General features: G+C 45.3%; 3 protein-coding genes across 9 annotated transcripts in view; 1 reads left to right on the top strand and 2 right to left on the bottom strand.

Annotated features, from left to right (window-relative positions):
• The window catches only part of LRMDA (leucine rich melanocyte differentiation associated), a 1,268,542-nt gene extending 1,264,419 nt beyond the window's left edge, over nt 1-4,123 (bottom strand). For 5 of the 6 annotated variants that reach the window (XR_009535957.1, XR_009535956.1, XR_009535959.1 and 2 more), the window contains exons 1-2: nt 3,852-4,123; nt 611-704 (exon numbers count right to left, since the gene is read on the bottom strand). The gene's annotated coding sequence lies outside the window, so the exon portion shown is untranslated. Of the gene's footprint in view, nt 1-610; nt 705-3,010; nt 3,075-3,851 lie in introns of those variants that run through there. The other variant, XR_009535958.1, reaches the window with a different exon arrangement.
• Nucleotides 2,460-4,583, top strand: COMTD1 (catechol-O-methyltransferase domain containing 1). The gene is made up of 7 exons (XM_060125441.1): nt 2,460-2,690; nt 2,849-2,976; nt 3,211-3,316; nt 3,406-3,524; nt 3,633-3,687; nt 3,947-4,080; nt 4,331-4,583. The coding sequence occupies exons 1-7, from the start codon at nt 2,597-2,599 to the stop codon at nt 4,481-4,483; spliced, it is 789 nt and encodes a 262-aa protein (XP_059981424.1). The 5' UTR covers nt 2,460-2,596; the 3' UTR covers nt 4,484-4,583.
• Nucleotides 4,584-7,385: 2,802 nt separating this feature from the next.
• Nucleotides 7,386-22,559, bottom strand: VDAC2 (voltage dependent anion channel 2). 2 transcript variants are annotated; one of them, XM_060125439.1, is made up of 10 exons: nt 22,403-22,559; nt 22,144-22,198; nt 20,992-21,060; nt 20,073-20,122; nt 16,779-16,931; nt 16,630-16,682; nt 15,455-15,682; nt 13,997-14,147; nt 11,173-11,230; nt 7,386-7,606 (listed from the first exon to the last, which is right to left on the bottom strand). In XM_060125439.1, the coding sequence occupies exons 2-10, from the start codon at nt 22,172-22,174 to the stop codon at nt 7,515-7,517; spliced, it is 885 nt and encodes a 294-aa protein (XP_059981422.1). In that variant the 5' UTR covers nt 22,175-22,198; nt 22,403-22,559; the 3' UTR covers nt 7,386-7,514. The 2 variants fall into 2 exon arrangements, with proteins under 2 accessions (XP_059981422.1, XP_059981423.1); XM_060125440.1 differs by lacking the exons at nt 20,992-21,060; nt 22,144-22,198; nt 22,403-22,559 and adding an exon at nt 18,769-18,821.
• Nucleotides 22,560-22,802: the final 243 nt, after the last annotated feature.

The raw sequence follows: 22,802 nt of genomic DNA, 5'->3' as shown, positions 1-22,802 counted from the left end.
CCACATGGCCACATGAGTGGGAGCTGAGGGGCCGCCACACCTGATGGGGCATCAGTTCTGGAACACCACAGTCCCCACTGCTCCCTACTGCCCTCCCCTCACCTGCCTGCCTGACCCCTGAAGATATCTAAATTCTAATCCTTTAGGCCCAACTTGACTCCATAACCTTACTCTTCTGCCCCTACCCCGCCCAGTCCTGGGGGGATCCTGGGGGAAGGCGCCCAGCCTGTGTGATGTTAGCAGGGCTGGGAGAAGTAGGGGTTGGGGGTATTAGGTTAGTAACTCGGGGGCCTCTACCAGATCCATTTTTGTGAACAGCTGTTTCCAGTGACCCAGTCTGGCTAAGAATTTGGCAGGGGTCAAACCCCCTGACTTCCTGGTGTCGACCCAACAGCACGTATGGGCATGCATCCTCTCTGCCCTCATGACCAGCAGGTGCCTTGGTGCCTAATGGGGCAGCTGCACTTGGCCAAAAGGGCAATTGAGAGAGGCAGAAATGATCCTCCCCCACCCCTGGAGACAGCTGCCCACATCCACGTGGCCCTCTGGGGAGGCCCAGCTTCCACCGCCGCCACTCGGGCCACCTCCAAGGAAAAGAACCCAAACCTACTTTGTCTTCAGCCCCCTGGTCTTCTAGGAAAAGGCCCTGTAACAGATTCGGAGGCGACACTTTGCTCCCTTCATTGCGAACTGAGACACCGGCGCTGTAATGGAAGAGACAAGAAATGAGTAGCGAATGGGGGAGGGAGGTGGAAAAATTAAATTTTGCGTGATCAGCAAGGGTTCAAACAATCGCTCGCCAACTGAAGTGGGTGCCACGTCTATAAGTCATTCTGTTTTATAGACCATTAGGATCTCCAGAGAGAACCTGCATGGAGACCACTGCTTTTTGTTGAAATTAAAATGTCAGAGAAGAAGAAATAGAACAAAACAGGGAATCTGCAATTAATTACCAGGCCATAAAAATTCAATAATCAGGAGGCAGAGCAGCCGCAGGCCCAGAGGTATCAGAGCCAGCGTAACAAGAATGGAATACATTAATCTTTTCAAATTAGTTTTTTAATCTGAGGGGGATATATGGTGACATGCCTCCCCTCCCCGCCCGCCTCCCACCTCCACGGGCTCCGGCCTGAAGCCAGGTGGGGGGAGGGAGGTTCTGGTGTGAGCTGGGGGCCTGCCCAAACCCAGACCCCCAGACAGGAAAGAGAACGCCAGTTTGCAGCCCCGGCTGAGCCCAGCACCCCAGTGCCGCCTGGCCTGGTGGAAGGGTCTCAGCAGAGGAACCATGAAAGCACTTCTGGTTTCCCCCGGGTCAGAAGAGCTCATTGTGTGTCCACGCTCCTGCGTGGCCTCCCGCGGGCCCAGAGCTCCCGCAGCTCCGGTCAGTCCCGGGCTCTGAGCTCCGGGCTTCTTTAGTTCGCCCTGTCTTCAGTCTCAGCCAAACTGCTCCCTCACCAACCTCCCCCAACAAGCCTGTCCCTGAGCCTTGCTGGGGCTGAGCCTCGCCTAGAAAGCCCCCGGTGGGGCTCCAGTCTGCCCAGTGTGGTTGCTCAAGGCTGGTGTCAGGGGACAGCCACGGAGCAACGGCCGATGGAATCTGGCTCCTTTTAAATGTAACAGCTATAGCCCACTAAGTCCCAGGCCCTGTGTGAATCCTTCACCTGGATTTTCTCATTTCATCTCCCAAGAGGTCAGGACTGTTAAGAACCCCATTTTACAGAAGAGAAAATTGTGAAGCTGGGACACACAAGTTCCCTGTGCCCTGTGGTCTCTGAGCCCAGCTTCACTAACACAAGCCAGGACAGCTTCTTTCGCCTCGCCCCATTCGGCACACAGTCAGTGTTCCCATCACTGTTCACTGGATAGCATCCCTGAGGAACAGCCCTGCAAGGGGACTTCACCTGCCCTCTGATCTTTCCTCCCCAAGATATCTTCAACTTCTGATAACAGCAGCTGCCACTTCTTGAGCAGCTACTGTGTGCCAGGCTATGGGATCTGGTGCCATTAATAGTAGGACAGTGGTCCCAGTTTTACACAAAGGAAACTGAGGCTCAGAGACTGATGGGCCCAAGATCTCACACCCAAGCCTAGCTGGTACCCAAGAGCATGATTCTAACTAAGGGTGTTGTCTCAGCACCCCATCAACCAGATCTGACCCAGGGCTCCCAAACCCCAACTCCCCCAAACATACATTCCTTCAACTTGACATCCTTGGTGACCTCCCCCAAGAGGCCCTCCCTGATCCTCTCGGTCCCTCCCAGGGTTCCTTTAATTTCTATCATTTGTACCTGTTAGTATCCTGTTATACCGACGTTCTACTCGCCCACCCATATGCCCCTGGGGGTTCTCAGCAAAAATGGTAGCGATGAGGAAGCAGCATAGCCGCCGGCACAGTTCCGAAAGCGGCCACTAGATGACGACTGACCCACTTGGGCGGGGCTTGCAGTAAGGCCATGAGGCCGCCAGATGGTGGTCGAGGCCGCGGCTCCGAGGGCACTGCCCGGGCAAGTTGGAGCCGCGAGGGCCCGCGGGTCCCAGGGCGGTCCCAGTAGCCCTAGCGCAAGTGACCTGGACGCCGCTGCCTCCTGCCCGAACCATGACCCAGCCCGTGCCCCGGCTCTCTGTGCCCGCCGCGCTGGCCCTAGGCTCGGCCGCGCTGGCCGCTGCCTTCGCCAGCGGCCTCTTCCTGGGTGAGTAGGGCCGGGCCTTCGGCATCCTCGGCAGAGGCCCCGCGGGCGGGCGTACGCAGGAGCAGAGCCCGTGAACCCGCGAGGCTGGCTGCGGCTGAGGCTCACCCCTGGCGCCCTGGAGCCCCAGGCCCTGACCCAGCACCACCCCTCCCCGGCAGGGAGATGGTTCCCTCCATGGCGATCCCGGCGAGAGAAGCGCCTGCTGCCCCCTGAGGACAGCCCCCTGTGGCAGTATCTGCTGAGCCGCTCCATGCGGGAGCACCCGGCGCTGCGGAGCCTGCGGCTGGTCAGCAGGGCCGGAAGCGGGAACGGGCGCCCACCTCGGGCCGGGAGGGACCCACGTGGCTGCGTGACCTTGGGCTGGTCGGTGGCCCCCGTCCGCGCAGGCCGGGCGTGGTTGGGCGTTCCATGAAGGTCCGCCCCTGGGCCACGCCCACAGCCACGCCTCTGGGGGCTCTAAACCTGGGGCTCAGCTGGGTGACTGGCAGGGCTAGTGCGACCCTCTCCTCCCCGCAAGCAGCTGACCTTGGAGCAGCCGCAGGGGGATTCCATGATGACCTGTGAGCAGGCCCAGCTCTTGGCCAACCTGGCTCGCCTCATCAAGGCTAAGAAGGCACTGGACCTTGGTAGGGCACGCGGCTGGGGTCACTGGGGGCCGGAGTCACCGGGCCGTCGCCCCACTCTGGCCTGAGCCTGTCCGTGTCCACGTCCTCAGGCACTTTCACAGGCTACTCGGCCCTAGCGTTGGCCCTAGCGCTGCCCCCGGCCGGGCGCGTGGTGACCTGCGAGGTGGACGCAGGGCCCCCGGAGCTGGGACGTCCCCTGTGGAGGCAGGTGAGTGCCCCACACACCTGAGGCCTTCGTCGGGCCCCTGGAGCCCGGCCACTCCCAGCTCCGGGAGAAAGGACATGCTGACTCTGACCCCGCTCCTCTCGCACGCAGGCCGAGGTGGAGCACAAGATCGAACTTCGGTTGAAACCCGCTCTGGAGACCCTGGGTGAGCAACGGAGCGGAAAGGGCCTTGGCGCCATTTCCCAAATGGGACCACCCGGCGCGAGGTAGTGACCCGGTCCAACGGGCGGCCTTAGGCAATGACAGCCCCCACCCCCCGCCACCCGGTACGCAGCCACATGCAGAGTGGCAGGCAGGGCCCTCAAGTACCTGAATGGTCACAGCGCCTGGGCCGGCCTGGGCGGGGTCTTCCGGCCGCTGGGGCCTGCGGACTCAGCTGCATCTGCCCCTCCCTCCCCCGCAAGATGAGCTCCTGGCAGCGGGCGAGGCCGGCACCTTCGACTTGGCCGTGGTGGATGCGGACAAGGAGAACTGCACCGCCTACTACGAGCGGTGCCTGCAGCTGCTGCGACCCGGAGGCGTCCTCGCTGTGCTCAGTGTAAGGGACAGCCCCGGGAGAGAAGAAAGACCCTCTTGAGCTGGGTCCGTTTTTTCCTTGGGCTCCTCCTCGCCCCCCTGCCCCAGAGCCCCGCCTAGTACAATCACGTAAGCTCCTGCCCCCAGGTGTTCGAACTGAGTCCCCAGGTTTTCCACTTTCCCCTGCTCAGGTCCTGGGTCTCCAGCTCTCACCCCGCCTCCTGCTCAGGCACCCCCAGGCCCCGCCCCCACGATGCCCCGCCCCTCCGCAGGTCCTGTGGCGTGGAGAGGTGTTGCAGCCTAAACCGCAGGACAAGGCGGCCCAGTGTGTGCGAAACCTGAATGAGCGCATTCTGCGGGACGCCAGGGTCCACATCAGCCTCCTGCCCCTGGGCGACGGCCTCACCTTAGCCTTCAAGATCTAGGGCTGGCCCCTACCGAGTGGCCTCAAGGGAGGGGCCCTGGGACCCCCAGCCATTGACACCGAGTTTTAAATCTGACAATAAAGTGAGGCCTGGGACACGACGATCTTCTGAGCCTCCGTATGTGCTGAAGTGGGGTAGGGAGTGAAGGCCCCGCACTGGCTACATCTTCAACAAAAGGGAGCCTTGAGGCCACAGATGTTCATCCCCTCCCTGGCACACTCCTGAGGACACTCTGGCACCAGGGCTGTAGCCTGACCACAGGAGCTTCCAGCTGACTGGAAGCAGGATTATCAAAAGTTTTAATTGGGGCTTCCCTGGTGGCGCAGTGGTTGAGAGTCCGCCTGCCGATGCAGGGGACACGGGTTCATGCCCCGGTCGGGTAAGGTCCCACATGCCACGGAGCAGCTGGGCCCGTGAGCCATGGCTGATGAGCCTGCGCGTCTGGAGCCTGTGCTCCGCAACGGGAGAGGCCACAACAGTGAGAGGCCCGCGTACCGCAAAAAAAAAAAAGTTTTAATTGACCTGCCCACATGCAGTTGGTCAGAAACCCCAGCTCCTTGTGGAGATTTGCCTCCACAGGACCTGAGGGCTGGAAACCTGGTAGAGCCCCTGTGGTCTCCCTCTGACACCTCTTCCTAAGAGGGGCAAATGACTAAAGTTCCTGTTCAGTGCAGCTGGAACCGGTGGAGACCAATCTGGGATCTGATGGCAGGAAAAGGGCCTTGCTCCGTGTAAGTGTTGTAGGTTACGCCAATTCTGCTGGCCGTTTGCCCAGTTGTCACAGAACTGTCAGCTTGGCCTCACCTCTGCAGTGGAGGCCCTGGTCAACATCACCTGAGACCAGGCCACTTGACTTAGGCCTGAGGACCTCAAGGTTGACTGGAGTATGTATCCTCTCCTCCCCATGAAGTCCATGAAGAACATGAGACACTGAGTGGGATCACTGGCCAGAGGTGTGAAGCAGACAGGCCAATAGGTAGGAGGCAATTTTTAACAAGTTCCCCAGAGGAAGATGAAGAGAAAGTTAAGCTTTCCAACACAAACATCTATGAGCCTATGAGCCCAGGTGGAGAGGGAGCCAGGTGCTTCACTCTGTGGTTTAAACCTCCACAATCCATAGGAAGATCTTATCTCCACACCACAAATGAAGATCAGGCTCAGATATGAAGTGTCCTTTCCACCAACACTGCCTCAGGCCTCAGGCAGAAATGGTATCAGCCTAGAATTAGGTTTTGCCACCATCTGTTAGGCCTGGGTGGTGGAACTGAACCTGGAGGCTGCTGATTAATAAATTAATCATCTATTAATTTCTAACATATCAAGGCCACAGGAGCCCCATGAGCCCACAGCTGGCAACTTTCATAACCCTACAGTATTTGGGATATATACTTGCATTTCAGACAACCCTCAGGAACCTGGCTGTAAACTATCCTTCTCTCTCCTACTTATAAAAGTATATAAGAAGCACATGGGTGAATAGGTCCATTTTACTCTTAAGTATCCTGCAAACACAAGAGCTGCTTTCATACCTAGCTTGCAGACACCCTTTCCTGTTTTTCTTCTTACCTAGCAATAGGTCCTGCCTGATTCAAACAAACTGGTTCAAATTCCAACTTACTGCCATTAAGTTATGTGTCTTATTCCATGGGCCATTCCAGCCAGTCCCTTAGGACAAACAGATCAGAAGGGGCCTTTGTGCCCCCCATTCCACCTGTATGGAAAGCTTGTTTGGGTTGCTAATCTCTCATCAGATTCTTCTTGACCTTGAAATTTTCAGCATGTATCACTTTTTGGGTAGTAAGTAAGTACTACATTTTCTTATCTGTTCTCTCTGACTTCAAACTATACCACAGATCTAGTATTATGAATTTGTTCAACAAAACCCTTCTCTAACCTTTGATGGTATCTTTCTAACACTTCTGCCATCAAAATTCCTCTTTCCTACTTTTCCAACCAAATCATCTATTAATTTCTATCATTCAGCTCAAGTCCAGATTAAGGCCAATGGCCACATAGCCTGAAGGCACTCTGGTCACAAACTTAGGCCCAAGCTTCTCAGTGCCTGCCTGAAAAGAAACGAGTAATGACCTCTCACTGGGGCCCATACACTTCCATTCTACAGACCCTCTGGGTATTGACACTGTCTGTCTACGCCTTACTCCCTTTCCCTACACCTCGTCCCATCCTACCTAACTAGGGCCTGGATCATTTCCAAAGCAATAACCCAAAGGGGTGTGGTGGGTGTATACAACCTTCAGCACCATCCCTTCATTTCTCTTTTTTCATCACTTGCTAACTCTTCCTGGAGTTCACGATGATCCAATGTAATTTTTCAAATTTACAAACTGAAGATATGAAGGCATATATCTTCTTACTTTATTGTAGTCTAAAAATCTCATGGAGTTACTCTCGGGTGAGAGGACTCTGTGGCACAGATTCATGAAAAGAGCAAAATAAATGCTCACTGGAAAAATAAAGTACTAGCTAGAAACAAGGAAGATTTGACCCTAGCTGCCAAGTTTTTAACTCTGCAAATACTTAAGAGTCATTAATTATGTATACTTGTTTTATTCATAATTTGTAATGTTTTGGGATACCAAAAGTAATTCTAATGATGGTTGAAATTAACAAAAAATTTTAACCTCATCTTAAAACATCCACTGATCCATCTCATTCAATGGCAATATTCAATGTTAAAAGAAACATAAAAACAAACATGCACACAATTGCACAGTTTTCATAAAGGTCTATTTCATTATTGGTGGGTAGCGCATTTAACAGTTAAATACATTTAAATAATGTATAGGTGACTGCACGACTGCAGCATTGGTAACTAGATAGATAACCAATTCAACTAGAAACCAGCTAACAAGTAACTGCCTAAATATTTAAAATACAGCTCTTGTTTAGATCATCCTTTGTTTTGATCACCTTCTTGTGTGGGGGTGGGGGGGAAGCCTGCTGGTCGCACTGGAAATATATTAAGGCCAAATCTTCTGATGTCCATTCCCAGAGGTTTCTTTCAGCTGGATTAAGCCTCCAGCTCCAGGGCAAGCCCAAGTTTGTGGCCTCCAGCATTAATGCTCTTCCCATCTACCAGAGCAGACAGTGTAAGCTTCACACCTGTAAACAAAAGCAGACAACTATCAAGTGCCTGAAACACCTCATGGGAGTCTGCAGTCACGCCACAACCTGTCACTTTTCCTCAGCTTGTCAGATGACCTACTAGTGCCAGCCACCAGAGGGCGCGTGGGAGTATCTGAGACACCAGACAATTCATTTGCACATCCACAGTAAGGAAGGAATCAAGTCCCAGAGCATAAGAACTTCATAATAAAGCTCAAACAGCTCTGGAAAATACAATCATGTTCAATACACTATCCAGACTAAATGATAACCATAACTGGATCCTGGAAAGGAAAAGCTACAATTAAGACACTTGGGACAAGTGCAGAAATCCAAATATATACTATATATTAGGTATAATTTCAAACTGTTAATTCCCTTAGCTGTGAAAACAGTATTATAGTTATGATGTCTTTATAATGATGCAGTTAAAAATGTCTTACTCTCATGATATGTATGCTAGGGCTGATGTGTCTATGTGCTTGGAAAACATTTAAATAATTCATAAGGATATGTGGGGAAAAAAAAGAAGGATTATGTATAGAGACATGGAGAGATAATAAAAACAAAATAAATGTTAGTAATTGGTCAACGTGGGGAAGGTATGAGTGTTCGTGGTACCATTCTTTTCTTTAGGTTCCAAAACAGTCAAAAAGTCTGGGGAAAAAGTTCCAAGTGCTTTAGAACCTTGCTCTTCAACTGGTGGTTCAAGAACCAGCAACACTGGCATCACCTAAGAGCTTGTTAGAAAGTCAGAACCCCTCGCCCCAGACCTATGTATTTTAATAAGATTCCCAAGGTGATTCATGCACACACTGGTATTTGAGAAGTACTGCTCCAGAAAACACAGCAAGGCTCAAAAATACTATGTAAAGTAAATGAGACTATAGAGACCAAACAACCAAAGCAATGAGTGAACTATGACTGGAGAAATAAAAATTACTACAAGACATTTCAGGTACAAGTGAGGAAAGTAAATAGAGAACGGATATTAAGTAATAATATGGAATCACTGTTAACTTTCTCAGGTGTGATAACAGTATTGTGGTTATGCAGGACAATGTTCTTATTCTGAGGAGATGCATGCTGAAGCATTTAGGGAAATGTCATGATAGCTGCAACTTCCAAACAGCCCACCATAAAAAAAAAAAGGAAAGGAATAAAAAACTGTGGCAAAAGGTAAACATGTGTTCACTGTACTTTCTGTCAATTCTTCTGTATGCTTGAAAGGTTTGGAAAAGCAGCAGCTGAATCTTGAGAAAGACAAACGAGTTGGAGGAATCAGGCTCACCAACTTCAAACTATACCACAAACCTACAGTAATCAAGACAGTATGGTACTGGCACAAAAACAGAAATATAGATCAATGGTACAGGATAGAATGCCCAAAGATAAACCCACGCACATACTGACACCTAATTTATGACAAAGGAGGCAAGAACATACAGTGGAGACAAGACAGCCTCTTCAATAAGTGGTGCTGGGAAAACTGGACAGCTACATGTAAAAGAATGAAGTTAGAACACTACCTAACACCATACACAAAAATAAACTCCAAATGGATTAAAGACTTGAATATAAGACCAGACACTATAAAACTTTTAGAGGAAAAACACTCTTTGACATAAACCACAGCAAGATCTTTTTTGACCCACCTCCTAGAGTAACAGAAATAAAAACAAAAAGAAACAAATGGGACTTAATTAAACTTTTTGTGCAGCAAAGGAAACCATAAACAGGACAAAAAGACAACCCTCAGAATGGGAGAAAATACCTGCAATTGAAACAACAAAGGATTAACCTCAAAATATACAAACAGCTCATGGAGCTTAATATCAAAAAAACAAACAATCCAGTTAAAAAATGAGCAGAAGAGGAGCGCTTCCCTGGTGGCGCAGTGGTTGAGAGTCCGCCTGCTGATGCAGGGGACACGGGTTCGTGCCCCAGTCTGGGAAGATCCCACATGCCATGGAGCGGCTGGGCCCATGAGCCATGGCCGCTGAGCCTGCGCGTCCGGAGCCTGTGCTCCGTAACGGGAGAGGCCACAACAGTGAGAGGCCCGCGTACGGCAAAAAAAAAAAAAAAATGAGCAGAAGACCTAAATAGACATTTCACCAAGGAAGACATACAGATGGCCAAGAGGCACATGAAAAGATGCTCAACACCAGTAATTATTAGAGAAAAGCAAGTCAAAACTGCAATGAGGTATCACCTCACACTGGTCAGTCAGAATGGCCATTATCAAAAGCTAAAAACAATCAATGCTGGAAAGGGTGTGGTGAAAAGGGAACCCTCTTGCACTGTTGGTGGGAATGTAAATTGATACAACCACTATGGAGGACAGTATGGAGGTTCCTTAAAAAACTAAAAATAGAACTACCATATGACCCAGCAATCCCACTACTGGGCATATACCCTGAGAAAACCAGACACATGCACCCCAATGTTCACTGCAAGCACCATTTACAATAGCCAGGACATAGAACCAACCTAGATGTCCATCGACAGATGAATGGATGAAGAAGATGTGGCACATATATACAATGGAATATTACTCAGTCATAAAAAGAAACGAAATTGAGTTATTTGCAGTGAGGTGGATGGACCTAGAGTCTGTCATACAGAGTGAAGTAAGTCAGAAAGAGAAAAACAAATACCATATGCTAAAGCATACATATGGAATCTTAAAAAAAAAAGAAAAAATGGTACTGATGAATCTGGTTGCAGGGCAGGAATAAAGAGATAGACATAAGAGAACGGACTTGATGACATGGGGTGGGAGGGCGAAGCTGGGACGAAGTGAGAGAAGTTTCAACATATATACACTACCAAATGTAAAACAGTTGGCTGGTGGGAAGCAGCAGCATAGCACAGGGAGATCGGCTCAGTGCTCTGTGATGACCTAGAGGAGTGGGATAGGAAGGATGGGAGGGAGGCTCAAGAGGGAGGGGATATGGGGAGATATGTATGCATATGGCTGATTCGCTTTGTTGTGCAACAGAAACTAACATGGTATTATGAAGAAATTATACTCCAAGAAAGATCTATTTAAAAAAAAAATCTAACAGTCTGTTTTCTAAAGTGTCTGTAATATTTTATGTGCATGCCAGCACTGTATGAGGGCTCTAACTTCTCCCTATCTTCATCTACACTTGTTATTTTCTAATGATTTATTATATCGATTCTAGTGGGTAGCAGTGGTATTTCACTGTGGTTTTAATTTACAGTTACTTAATGACTAATGACACTGAGCACCTTTTCCTGTGCTAATTAGCTATTTGTATGTCTTCATATAAATGTCTTTGCAAGTCTTTTGCCATTTTTTGATTGGGTTGTTTGTCATAGTTATTAATGAGTTTTAAGAGTTCTTTACATGTTATGGGTACAAGTCCTTTGTATGATTTGCAAACATTTTTCTCAGTCTATGGTATGTCTTCATTCTCTTAATACTGCCTTTTAAAGCATAAACTCAAAAGTTTCCATTTAAAAAATAAATAAATAAAAAGAAGCTGAGAAATGAACCTAATTTTGAAACCACTATCAGAACAATCCTTAATACTTACCAGGCCTCAGAGTCTGAGTGTAGCCCACTCCAATTAAACTAGAATTGTTGACTTTTGCCTAAGATAAAATGCAAAAACAAATGTAAGACAAATTTTTGAATGGAGGGACAAAGCCCCTGGGTGTTTCCCTATCATACAATTATGACGCATTCACTTTTCCACAAGAGTTAATAAAATTTAATATTGTATTAAGCTAAGCGAAAACTAGGTGCCACTTAATCCTCATCCACTAAATTCAAATTGTCAGCAGGACACAAAACTCTTGCAATCTTTTGGGATGTGTCCACAGACCCCAAACTGTCCATATAGCACAAAAGCCTAAGCACTCTCATAAAAACTGTCCTTAAAAAACAAAAACAAAACAAAAAAAAAACTGTCCTTGTTGAGTCTAATCTAGCACATAAGACCATACCAGAATGTGGGTAATGGAAGTTCACCAGGCTCACTAACTACATGACATTGACACACACACCACCCTCAAAGTATGGCATGTGTATGTATAGTTTAATTTTGTGACTACGACACTACTTTCAGGGGTATTCCTAAAGAATTTAAACCATGCATGTTCTAAATCTCCAAATGACAAGCACTTCCTCTGAAGAAAGAGACTGACTACAACTCCTTCACCTCACTTTCTCACACCTCTCATTAATGCCCTTGAGTCTTGGCTGTATATAACTAGACGGTGCTTAAGAAGGCGTTCCAAAGCGGCATCATTTACCAATCCAGACCCCTTCCCTCCTTGTACAATTCTAATATTTTAGGATTTTAGTCACAGACTTTCAAGGGCTGGAAGGAATCCTGGAGAGGAAGACATGGTCAGGAGAAGCTTCGAGCTCCATTCTCTCCCACTACTGACATCACTTAAGCCATACCAGAGGCCTAAGGCTGTAAATGGGGGCATCTCACCCTGCTCTCCATGGCCTAGGTTGCCTAGTCAGGTAACTTTGCTCTTCAGCATTTTGAGCGCTATGGTAATAAAAAGGTAACAAACAGCCTCTGGGATCAAAACAGACTTGGGGGATTCCCTGGTGGCGCAGTGGTTGAGAGTCCGCCTGCCAATGCAGGGGACACGGGTTGGTGCCCTGGTCCGGGAAGATCCCACATGCCGCGGAGCGGCTGGGCCCGTGAGCCATGGCCGCTGAGCCTGCGCGTCCGGAGCCTGTGCTCCGTAACGGGAGAGGCCACAACAGTGAGAGGCCCGCGTACCGCAAAAAAAAAAAAAAAAAAAAAAAAAAGACTTGGAAATGATTTGATGTCTACACTCTTTTGTAATGTATATCAAAACAGCCCAATTGAGAGAGAAATGATCCAACTATACAGGCAAAAGTCACAGAAACAAAACTTGTATTCACTTGGCACTACAGCCAAGTCTTCATGAGCCACCAATGACCATGTGAGTTATTTGTCTAAGGAAGAAATGCCCCACTAGCAACCATCTTTTGCCAAACAAATTAAGAGCCCCAAACAATAAAATAGCTCCTACTATTTTAGGAGTCAACCATGAAACTAATGGAGCATTATGCAATGCTTCCTGGGTGATGCTTGATTAGGGTAACAGCAGCACTACTTAGGTGGACCATGCTAAATATTCAATAGTTTTCCAAACTAATCCCCAGAAGTCACTCACTGGCACATAGGTCCCAAGCTGCCTTCCCATTTTAGACTGTGAGAGAGCTGCATCTTCTGCTGGCATTAAACCTGTGATGGTGCCATAGACATATATTTGAAGAGAATAGCAATGTAGCTACCGCAGCACAGTGTGCTGTGTGAATCCTGAGGATTTTACTGCTACAGTGTAGTCAGAAATAGAGAAGGGAAAAATAAATGAATCACTGCCTTGCCAACAGGAAAAGCATTCCGGGTGCTTCTCATTCTCTCTGATTACAACTCTGCTAAGCTAAAACAAGAATGGGGCTAAAACTTAACTGCCTAAATTATCAAAACATATCGTCCTCAGGAATGAAGATGACTTTATGTAACAGAAATAACTCTCACGGAAGGTTTAACTCTTTCATTCTAGTACATACAGTGCCTGACCTGTAAGCAACTAACACACAGGAAGAGCTGCTGATCTGCCGGAAACTGGAGCCAGCGCTCTATACCCTCAGACACTGTACTCCCCCCTACCACAATCCACTATGACTGAAGGAAGAAATAGCAGAAAGAGTATAAGGACAGGACTAGGGTGGCAATGCAACCCAACCAACCCACAATAGAGGGGAGGAGTTCCTGGGATGCAGGACTTTCAGTGCTAAAGTTGGGATAGTCCCAGGCAAAGCAGGATGAGCTACCTAGTCACCCTAGACAGAAGGGAAATCAAAAGACATGCAAGTCCAGTCCTGGCCCTACCTCTCTTTCCTTCCTTCCCTAGCTGTGGTCTACGTCATTCCTCTCTCCAAGCTTTGGTTTCTTCACTTGCAAAACAGCATGTGTACCACTGGCTGCTCAGATCAAATCTGAAGATATTTTGTAAACCATTAAAGACAAACACAAAGTAACAAAGTACTATTACCTTCCAACCAGAATGCGAACTGCCCAGGGCCCAAAATACTGGCTTCCCTGGGCTTGGACAGGCTTGGCCCTCAGTTATTATCTACACTACTTCAACAACTTTTGAAGTTAATTTAAACAAACTCCTGTGGCCTGGATAGCAAACATCTCTGTCTCAACAAAAAAAAGCAGCATTCCCGAGTTCTAGTCCCAATCTGTGTGTAAACTGGGAATTGTGTGAACCACAGTTCAAATATTCAACACAATCCAATATACCCAAAGATTAAGTCCCACAACCAAAATCCCATTCTAAGCCCACAGCAGTACTCACAGAAATGGAAGCAGTGGGATCCAACTGATATTTAGCTGCAATGCCAAAGCGAGTACAGTTGGTTCCTGATGTCCAAGCAAGGTTTACTGAAGTGTCAAGATCTTCACATACTTTCTGATAAATTGATCCTCCAAATTCTGTCCCATCATTGCTATAAGATATTTTAAATTAGTCAACGTAGACTAGACAATGTAATAATGTCTAAGGCACAAGGCTGATACTGTAGCATTACATTTAAATAAAAGCCATTGCTTACATGGGTCTCTAGTGTTCCACTGAAAACTTTAGTTTTACAAGGTCTTTTCGGGGCTTCCCTGGTGGCGCAGTGGTTAAGAATCCATCTGCCAATGCAAGGGACATGGGTTCGAGCCCTGGTCCAGGAAGATCCCACATGCTGCGGAGCAGCCAAGCCCATACGCCACAACTACTGAGCCTGCACTCTAGAGCCCACACACCTAGAGCCTGTGCGCCGCGAAAGGAGAAGCCACCGCGATGAGAAGCTCGCGCACTGAAATGAAGAGCAGCCCCCGCTCACCGCAATTAGAGAAAGCCCACGCACAGCAACGGAGACCCAACACAGCCAAAACTAAATAAATAAAAAAATTTTTTTTAATGTCATCAAAGGACTTTTCCCAACTTATGTCCAAAAACAGGGATTGGTCAAATCAATCATGGTATATCTATAAAAATTATCATGCAGCCACTAACCATCACTAAGAATACATAATGCTATAGGAAAATGATCAAAATGTATTAAGGTGGGGGAGGTTAAAAACAGCCTTTTTGGTATGTATTTTATATACACACATATAAAAAGATGAAACACCAAAGCATTAACAATTAACAAAAATTATATGTCTAGACGGTGGGATTATGAAACATTTTTGTTTTCTTCTTTGTACTTGTTATATACCAATGCATCATTTTTATAAGGGAAAAAATTCTTTTTAAGTCCTTTCTACATATACATTTAATTTGGGTTAGGTAAAAACTCTATACATTTTAGGTAATCCTATCAAATGAGCACCTCACACATCACAGACAATGAAGTCAAATGAATGCACATAGAGTTTGGCAATGTCTTAGCCTTTTTTTTTTGGCCATACCATGCAGCTTGTGGAATCTCAGTTCCCTGACCGGGGACAGAACCCGGGCCACGGCAGTGAAAGCTCCAAATCCTAACCACTAGACCACCAAGGAACTCCCATCTTAGCCTCTTCTAAAAATCCAAAGCACATCAAGCCTCATGTGAAATGAACATTTACTCTCTCAGCACCAAAACTCAGACTAATGGTTTTTACTGTACACTTCTGAAGGGCATTCTAGAAATGCCCAAGGATGATCTTTTTATGTTAAGAAAATTCCTTTAGGTTGTACTTAGATTCACAGGAGATGACAGGAGACATCAATACCACTTTGAGGTCCTACATCATAATATCCCACAAAAGAAATACTCACACATTAGTGTGTAGCTGGAAGTCCCCAGTCCTGTAGCCCACTGCAAAGTTATTTCTTGTCAGCTTTGATTTGGCACTGTCAAAGGTCATCTGGTACCCAGCAAGCCAGCCCTCATAACAAAAGACTGCTGAACCGTGGATTGCAGGTCCAGCAAAATCAAAGTCAACATCACAACCAAGGTTCATACATTCCCTCTTGTAAGAAGACTTGATTTTACCACTTTTCTTTCTGGAAAAAGAACAAACTGTCTTAAAACTGATGTCAGTGGGAAAGATTTACAGACATAACTTCTGCATAGAGGGCACAAAACAGATTTAAATGAACCTCACTGTAACTGGGGAGTACAGGCACACTTCATTGTTTTACTGCAGTTCACTTTACTGTGTTTCCCTCCCCCCCGCACCTGTTTGTAGCAGGGTTTGTAGCAATCCTGCACCAAGCAGATCTGTTTGGGTGTTTTTTTCCAACAGCATTTGTTCACTTTGTGTTGCTGTTGTCACATTTTGGTAGTTCTCATAATATTTCAAACTTTATTATTATTATTTTATTTGTTAACAGTGATCTGTGGTCACTGATCTTCTGATGTTACTACTACGACTTGGTGAAGGCTCAGATGATCGTTGGTATATTTTAGAAATAAAGTATTTTTTAATTAAGGTATGTACATTGTTTTTTTCCCCAACATAATGCTACTGCACACTTAACAGACAACAGTATAGTGTAAACATAACTTTTATATGCACTGGGAAAACAAAAAATCCGTATGAGTCGCTTTTTTACAATATTCACTTTATTGCAGTGGTTTGGAACCAAACCTGCAATATCTCCAAGGTATGCCTGTATAAGAGGTAGCAAGATAATCATAAGAGGTAAAAAAAAAAACATGGCTCAATGAACTAAAAGGCACAAGGGGCGACTGGACCACCACCACCATAGGAAGACTGCTTTGCAGAACTGGTTATCAGTCACAAAAGCCTATAAAAAACATGTTAGGTACCCAAGTTAGTGTCACAATAAAAGGCAAATATTTGAAGGCAAGTCAACAACCATACTGCTCATGCTCCAAAGGCAGAAACAGAAATTCACCACCACAAGGCACCTGAATGTGCACCTTTCTTAAATATACCAAAGAAGAATGCTTTTCAATTTAAAGCAGATAAAAATGCCATGCTTACCCCGTGTTTGGTGAAAAGGTGGTATCAAATGTCAGTTTCAAACCTTGACAAATCTATTTCGAGAGAAAAAGAATTTGTTTTCAGCTTTATTTCTTTTTTGAAATACAAAAATAAAATAATTAATACTACAGCACATTTTCAAATGTTACCTGGTCTTCAATAGCGATTTCTGTTCCCAGAGTATTATCAGTGTTCCACTTTTCTGTGAAAGTCAGACCATACTCACACCATTTATATTTGGTCTCCAAGGTCCCGGTAACTTTACCAGTGTCTGTATTAGATGAACCAGATGTTGAGAATTCCTAAGAAGACAAGACAAACTTCAGGAACTTTCTCGTAAGCCTAGAAGAATCCACTTCCTAATTGACACACACACACACACACACACACACACACACACACACAAAACCCCACTGAAACACAATAATTTCACTAATCCTCTTTTTTCTAGCTTCCCAAACACTCCTACCCTCTGCTACTGAGTATATACAACAGTGACAAATTAGCCTGTAAGTTACTGACTATATCTTACTACTGCTGACATTTCCAACCAATGGATCAAAAGTTACTTGTATCTGATTCTCAAGTGAACAACAAACTATACGACTTTTAAGGAAACTTCTGCTAAGGTGATTTTATTTGGGATTCAAAAAAAATCAGTGGGGGAGGATGGATGTTTTAGTACTGCTTCCAATCTGCCTGATATTGAATGAGACACTAAATAGGTCAGTATGGCTAATCACAGACCCCCTTCATTAAAATCTGAGTTTATACACAATTTACTATGAAATGGTTCCTGAAAATCCTTAAAAGGAAAGCACCCCACTGTAAGAATCTATGCCAGAAAAGATTTTTTTTTTTTAATTCTTTGGTAACCTCAATATTCTGTTTCTGACATAAAGAGTCTTCATCAGGTTTAATGCCTTCCCAACCATCTTTACATTCTCATTAAAAAAAAAAAAACGGGGAGGGAAATTATAGGAGATTTACTCTACAACTGATTTATATCATGCATAATATAAACTATACTCTGTACAACAGATGATATTAGTAGAAAAAACAACCTATGCAGTGATCAATTTGAAATGTACTATATAATCTTATGTTTGTAGCAAATATAAATAACTTGCCAATCCCTAATTGCACACCAACTGAAAAGGAAGGCATAATATGGAGAGGGCTTATCTGAAATTCAAAATCTGCTACAGATAATCCAGAAATCTAACCTTTCAGAGCTTAGTATACAGGCAAGCAACTGAAATCTTCCAAGATAAAATGTTAAAAATGCCCTTTGAGGGTTCTGATCTGACTGCTAATGATGGTTATACTCTTAAGGCCATTGGAAAGCCAAATTTAAAGATGGCTGATCTGAACTAATAAAGAAAAGCCTTCGACCTGAAATTGTGATACCTGCAGAATGAGGAAATACCAAAAACTCTATCAAAAGGAGAAAAGACCAATCATCCTTCACTTAGAAAACAGAGCATTTGTGTAACTATCGCTCTGCCGTGAAACAGACTCAATTCTTTAGGTCTTATATACAATCTCCTGAAATTAGATGCTTTCAGTAACAGAAATTTCAAGTCAAAGCTTGGCACTCATGCCCATACTAAAAAGCACCAAATTGTGTTAGGGAAGAACACTGGATATGAAATTAGGAGTCCTGACATCCAGTTCTGGCTGGCATTTACTAAATGAGTAACACTGAGGAAGACACTTTTCTGGGTCTCAGTTACCTCAACTGTAATAACAAAACTTACTTCTGGAGGATTAAATTGGACTAAGACTTTGAAAGCTTTGCACATTTTCACATGCTCTACACAACAGGAATGCATTACTAAAACAATATAATATATATGGAGCCTGTTCTAACAGATAATTGAAATGCAAATGTGTATGAGTAGCTATTTTTAGTCCTGAGTGACAATGATTAATGATTCTTAAGGCCCCACCCACTGCCACCCATCAGCCCACAGACTGAGCCAGCTTATATACATGCCAAGTACATGCCAAGGAGTCCTCAAGACACAAAACCAAGAAGATCACACTGTGATCTGGGACCAGAAATGGGTCAGATGATACCACTGGTGGAGCTTATACCCTCCCTTTCACTCCTCACCAAGATATTTAGGCTTCTACCTTCTGCAGTGGCCCAGACATCGTTGCAGTTCAGGTGAGAAATGCGACTGCGACTATTTGGGGCCAGGGACATATTACAAGATCAGTACCATGTTTTTGAATTACATACATTAAATGTAAATTAAAACATACCATATCTAATCAAGCTCTTATATATCCTTCATGTTCTTAAGCTTAATTTTATAAAATTCCTATCCACAATAAGCCTTTCCTTTCCAACAAAGATTTTGATTTATCAAACAATCTAGTACTAGATATACTGCTCTGACTGTTCCCTACTTTAAAGTTTATTTTGTCTCTCCAGCCAGCAAGCAAGCTTTTTAAACACAAGAATTGAGTCTTCTACTTTTAGAAGGCCTTTTGTGTTTCAGCAAATACACAGCAAGTGGTTTATAAGGGGCAATAGGTTAAGAGAGGGAACACAAAACAAACACTAAGTCACTGCTCTGTAACCTGTTACCTTGAGCAAGTAAGTCACTCAACCACACTAAATACTCAGGCTTCCTTTCAGACCAAAGAAACCAAAAAACAGATGCGACCAATATAAAACCCCAGAAATCCAAGTCTAGGCATTGAGAAACTACAAAATGATTAATTTAAATAAATACCAGTTATATGCACTAAGGGAGTTAACAACTATAGGAAGAATTTATCAAAATAACCAATAATATTCAATATGCACACACTATACCCATCCCCAAAACAATCCCCAAACAAAAACTTTTAGAAGAAAAAAATTACACAAAATTAAATTTTACTTTACTCTCTTTGAGGGAGTTTGTTAGGCAAGATCAAGACATCCAAATACCAAAATAGTAACCTCTTTAAAAATACTCAAATTTAGGACTCTCTAAATTCACAAAATACAAGTGGAAATCTTCCCCAAGGCGGACTGCTAGAATATGACCATTACATAAACGATTAGTACACTCAAATTAAGTTACTGAATATTTTTATGCCCAGAACTCTTAATGTTTTCCACAGGCATTAAAAGAAGGGGTTACAAAAAAGTATAACAGGTTCCCTGCCTTTAAGCTTGCAACCTTACTAAGTAAACAGAATCCCACATGACCAGTGTCTTTCCTGAGTTCCTTGAACATACAAAGTAATATGGCAAAAGACCACATGAAAATCAGAAATCATATCCAAAGCCAAAACAATCAAGATAAAATTCCCTTAAAACGAAATTATCTTTTGCTCCTTCTTTAAGATAAAATGTGTAGACATCTTTCAGTTATGACTATCTTATGGGTTGAAAAATTGTATAAAGGCTCGTCAGAACTTATCAAATAACTAACACTCACCACGCCACTGCATGACTTTGTTTTCACATCCAATTTCACCAACCCAAAACCTTCAAGTAGAGAGCAAAAAAGAACAAAATGATCTTTTTGTATAAAAGATGCATACCAACAGCTGACTACATTTAAAAAAACAAAAACCAGAAACATTTCACATATTCAGAGGGGGATAAAAATGTGTGTTGATATACAATATTTAAATGAAAACAAATTAAATTATTCTATGTAAACTAACATGTAAAGGACAGAACATCTCTATGAAGCTCTCCTAGTATGTTGGCGTGTTGGCACCCACCCTCAAAAACAGCTTCCAAATCATCTTATCAAAACATTTATTAAAACATGCTTTTCAAACCTAAACATCAGATCAGAAAATCAATTCAACTTAAAGATCAGAATAGTCAATAGTTTATTATGATACAGGCATTTAGAACATTTATCTCAAAGGCATACCTCGCTTTGGAATTAATAATCTGAACAACTGGGGAAATAATCTAAAGGATAGGCAGGGTGGGGTGTGGAACAAAATCTTTAACAAAACCCAAATTTATTTGCAGAAACCCATAACCCTTTATGAGTCACCACCATAAAAGCAAAAGCAGTAAAACATCGTAATTCTAGTCAACCAAGGCCTAAACTACATCCGAAGGAAATGAAAGCACAATTGTTTTTTTTTCTTAAAGGTAAATTCCCTGAACTAAAGTATGAAAAAAAGGAGGAAATTGGGATGGAGGGAGGAAATGTGGGATGGAGGGAAATGTGGATTGTTACAGTACTCTTTTAAAAGAAATGTTATCTTAAATGTAGCTAACAGAAGAATTACTGCAGCAAGATATTTACAATCTGAAGAAATTACTAATTCACTAAGCAATCCAAACACACATTTTCGCTTCAGATCTAAAATTTTTAAAACAGTTCTTACCAAATCCTTTGTTGAATATATCTCTGGCAGCTTTGCCAAGGTCAGCATATGATGGAGGAATACACATTGCTGGTGGGAAGAAACATTCCAGTGTTAACGTCCCTGTTCTCCCAGTCTGTCCAAGAACTAGCTTATGACCCACTGCTACCTTTAAAACCAAGCAGTCCAACTTAGTTTTGATACCACTAGAATCTATAATAACACTGTAGTCTAGTATGATCCATGAAGGAGGTATCAGCACCAAAGGCTTATTTCTAAAATAGATAATCACAGTTAAGTGTTTACACAAACTTGGAAAATTCCCTCCAAAATATATAAAAATATTTTCTATTCCTAAATTTACACAGTGCCTGTAGCCTCACTTCCTAGGATGAGACTAGTACAAAGAATCAAACACATACACACGTATATATCTGTACATACAGATATACCTGCCAAAATTCACTGGAATGTGATTTAACCAAATGAGATAAGATTAAAAACTAAGACAAGTCCCTCTCCCCCCTATTCAACCTTTAGTATCCTCACGGAGATCAAAACCAATATTCCGAAGTAGAAAGAGAAAGATAGGTCATACTTCTGAAACTTAAATATTGAAACATAAAAAAAAAATACAGCCATTTATGTTTCACTCAAGCGCCTACATCAACTAAATATCAAATGCACTTTAAACATATTAGTATGACACTCAAGTCCTCGGCCCACGCTGTGAGGCTTAAGGGCAAGCAATCTGAGGTCGTTACACCAGCTCATTCATCCTACATAGCACGTCCACGCCCTTAGGAGCACATGTAATGAATGACCTTGCGCCCTCACACGGGGGGTTACTACTTCCTCTAAAAACGTGACCGATCCAATCCTGCAAAAGCTGAACCCGATAATTAATAACTTTCTGCTTCTCAGTTCGTCAAAGCTGAACGTGAATGCGTCCACAGACCAGCTCCCCAGGCCTAGTCAGTCCCGCTATCCGAGATCCAACCACCCAGCCCCTCCTCCGCAAAGCCAGGGAAGTCAGACGGTGGAATGGCTACCGAAAGGGGCGAACTTCCAAGCCCTTGAAGACAGAGGGGGAAAGAAGCTGCGGTTTTCTGGTCGGGAGGCTTCGGCTGCCCAGACACCGCCGCCCCATCCCGCAGAGATCGCTCTACTTACGCCGCGGGCAGGTCTGTCCGGAGGTCGCCATGGCGAGGCCGCGAGGAGAGGTGATCTGAGGGAGGGACAAGAAGTGCGGTCAGCGGGGCTCAGAGGCGAATCAAGGGACCAGAAGGGGGTCTCAGACAGAGGGGAGAGGGGCCGCAGGGCAGCGCGGCCATCTTAAGGAGTCGGGGCCGACCCCGAGTCCGGCTCAGGCGTCCTGCTTGGCCACCGGGGCCTAGGCCCCAAGGTCCGAGTGAGACGGGCGCGGCGGTACCTGGTGGTCTCCTGGGGGGAGGGGGAGGCACCGCTGCCGCTCCGCTAGCAGCTGAGGCCGCTCGGCTACCTCTGCGTCCCGCTGCAGCTGCCGCGGCTGGAGGGCGAAGTGAAGGAGACACCGTTCCGCCCGCCGCAACCCTGTCCTCCCCCCGCCAGGACCCTGCCGCTGCCCCTGGGGCTGCCCACTGCGCCTGTCCCCGCAGCGCCGCCCGCTGCTCACTCCAACCTGCTCCGAGATGGCCACGTGTTCCGAGAGCACCGCTGCCCACGGGGTGTGCTCCCTCGGTCCCTCGGCAGGGGCAGGAAAAGCAGAAGCTGCCGGACCTCAAGTCAGGCAGCTACGAGGGCAGCCCCTGAGGCGAGGGGGCGGGGAACGGCGGAGGCAGCGTGGAGGGGAA

The sequence above is a fragment of the Lagenorhynchus albirostris genome, chromosome 16 (assembly GCF_949774975.1).
Source record: "Lagenorhynchus albirostris chromosome 16, mLagAlb1.1, whole genome shotgun sequence".
Classification (NCBI taxonomy): domain Eukaryota; kingdom Metazoa; phylum Chordata; class Mammalia; order Artiodactyla; family Delphinidae; genus Lagenorhynchus; species Lagenorhynchus albirostris.
The sequence above is the reverse complement of the archived record's forward strand: the minus strand, read 5'-3'. Positions and strand labels throughout refer to the sequence as shown.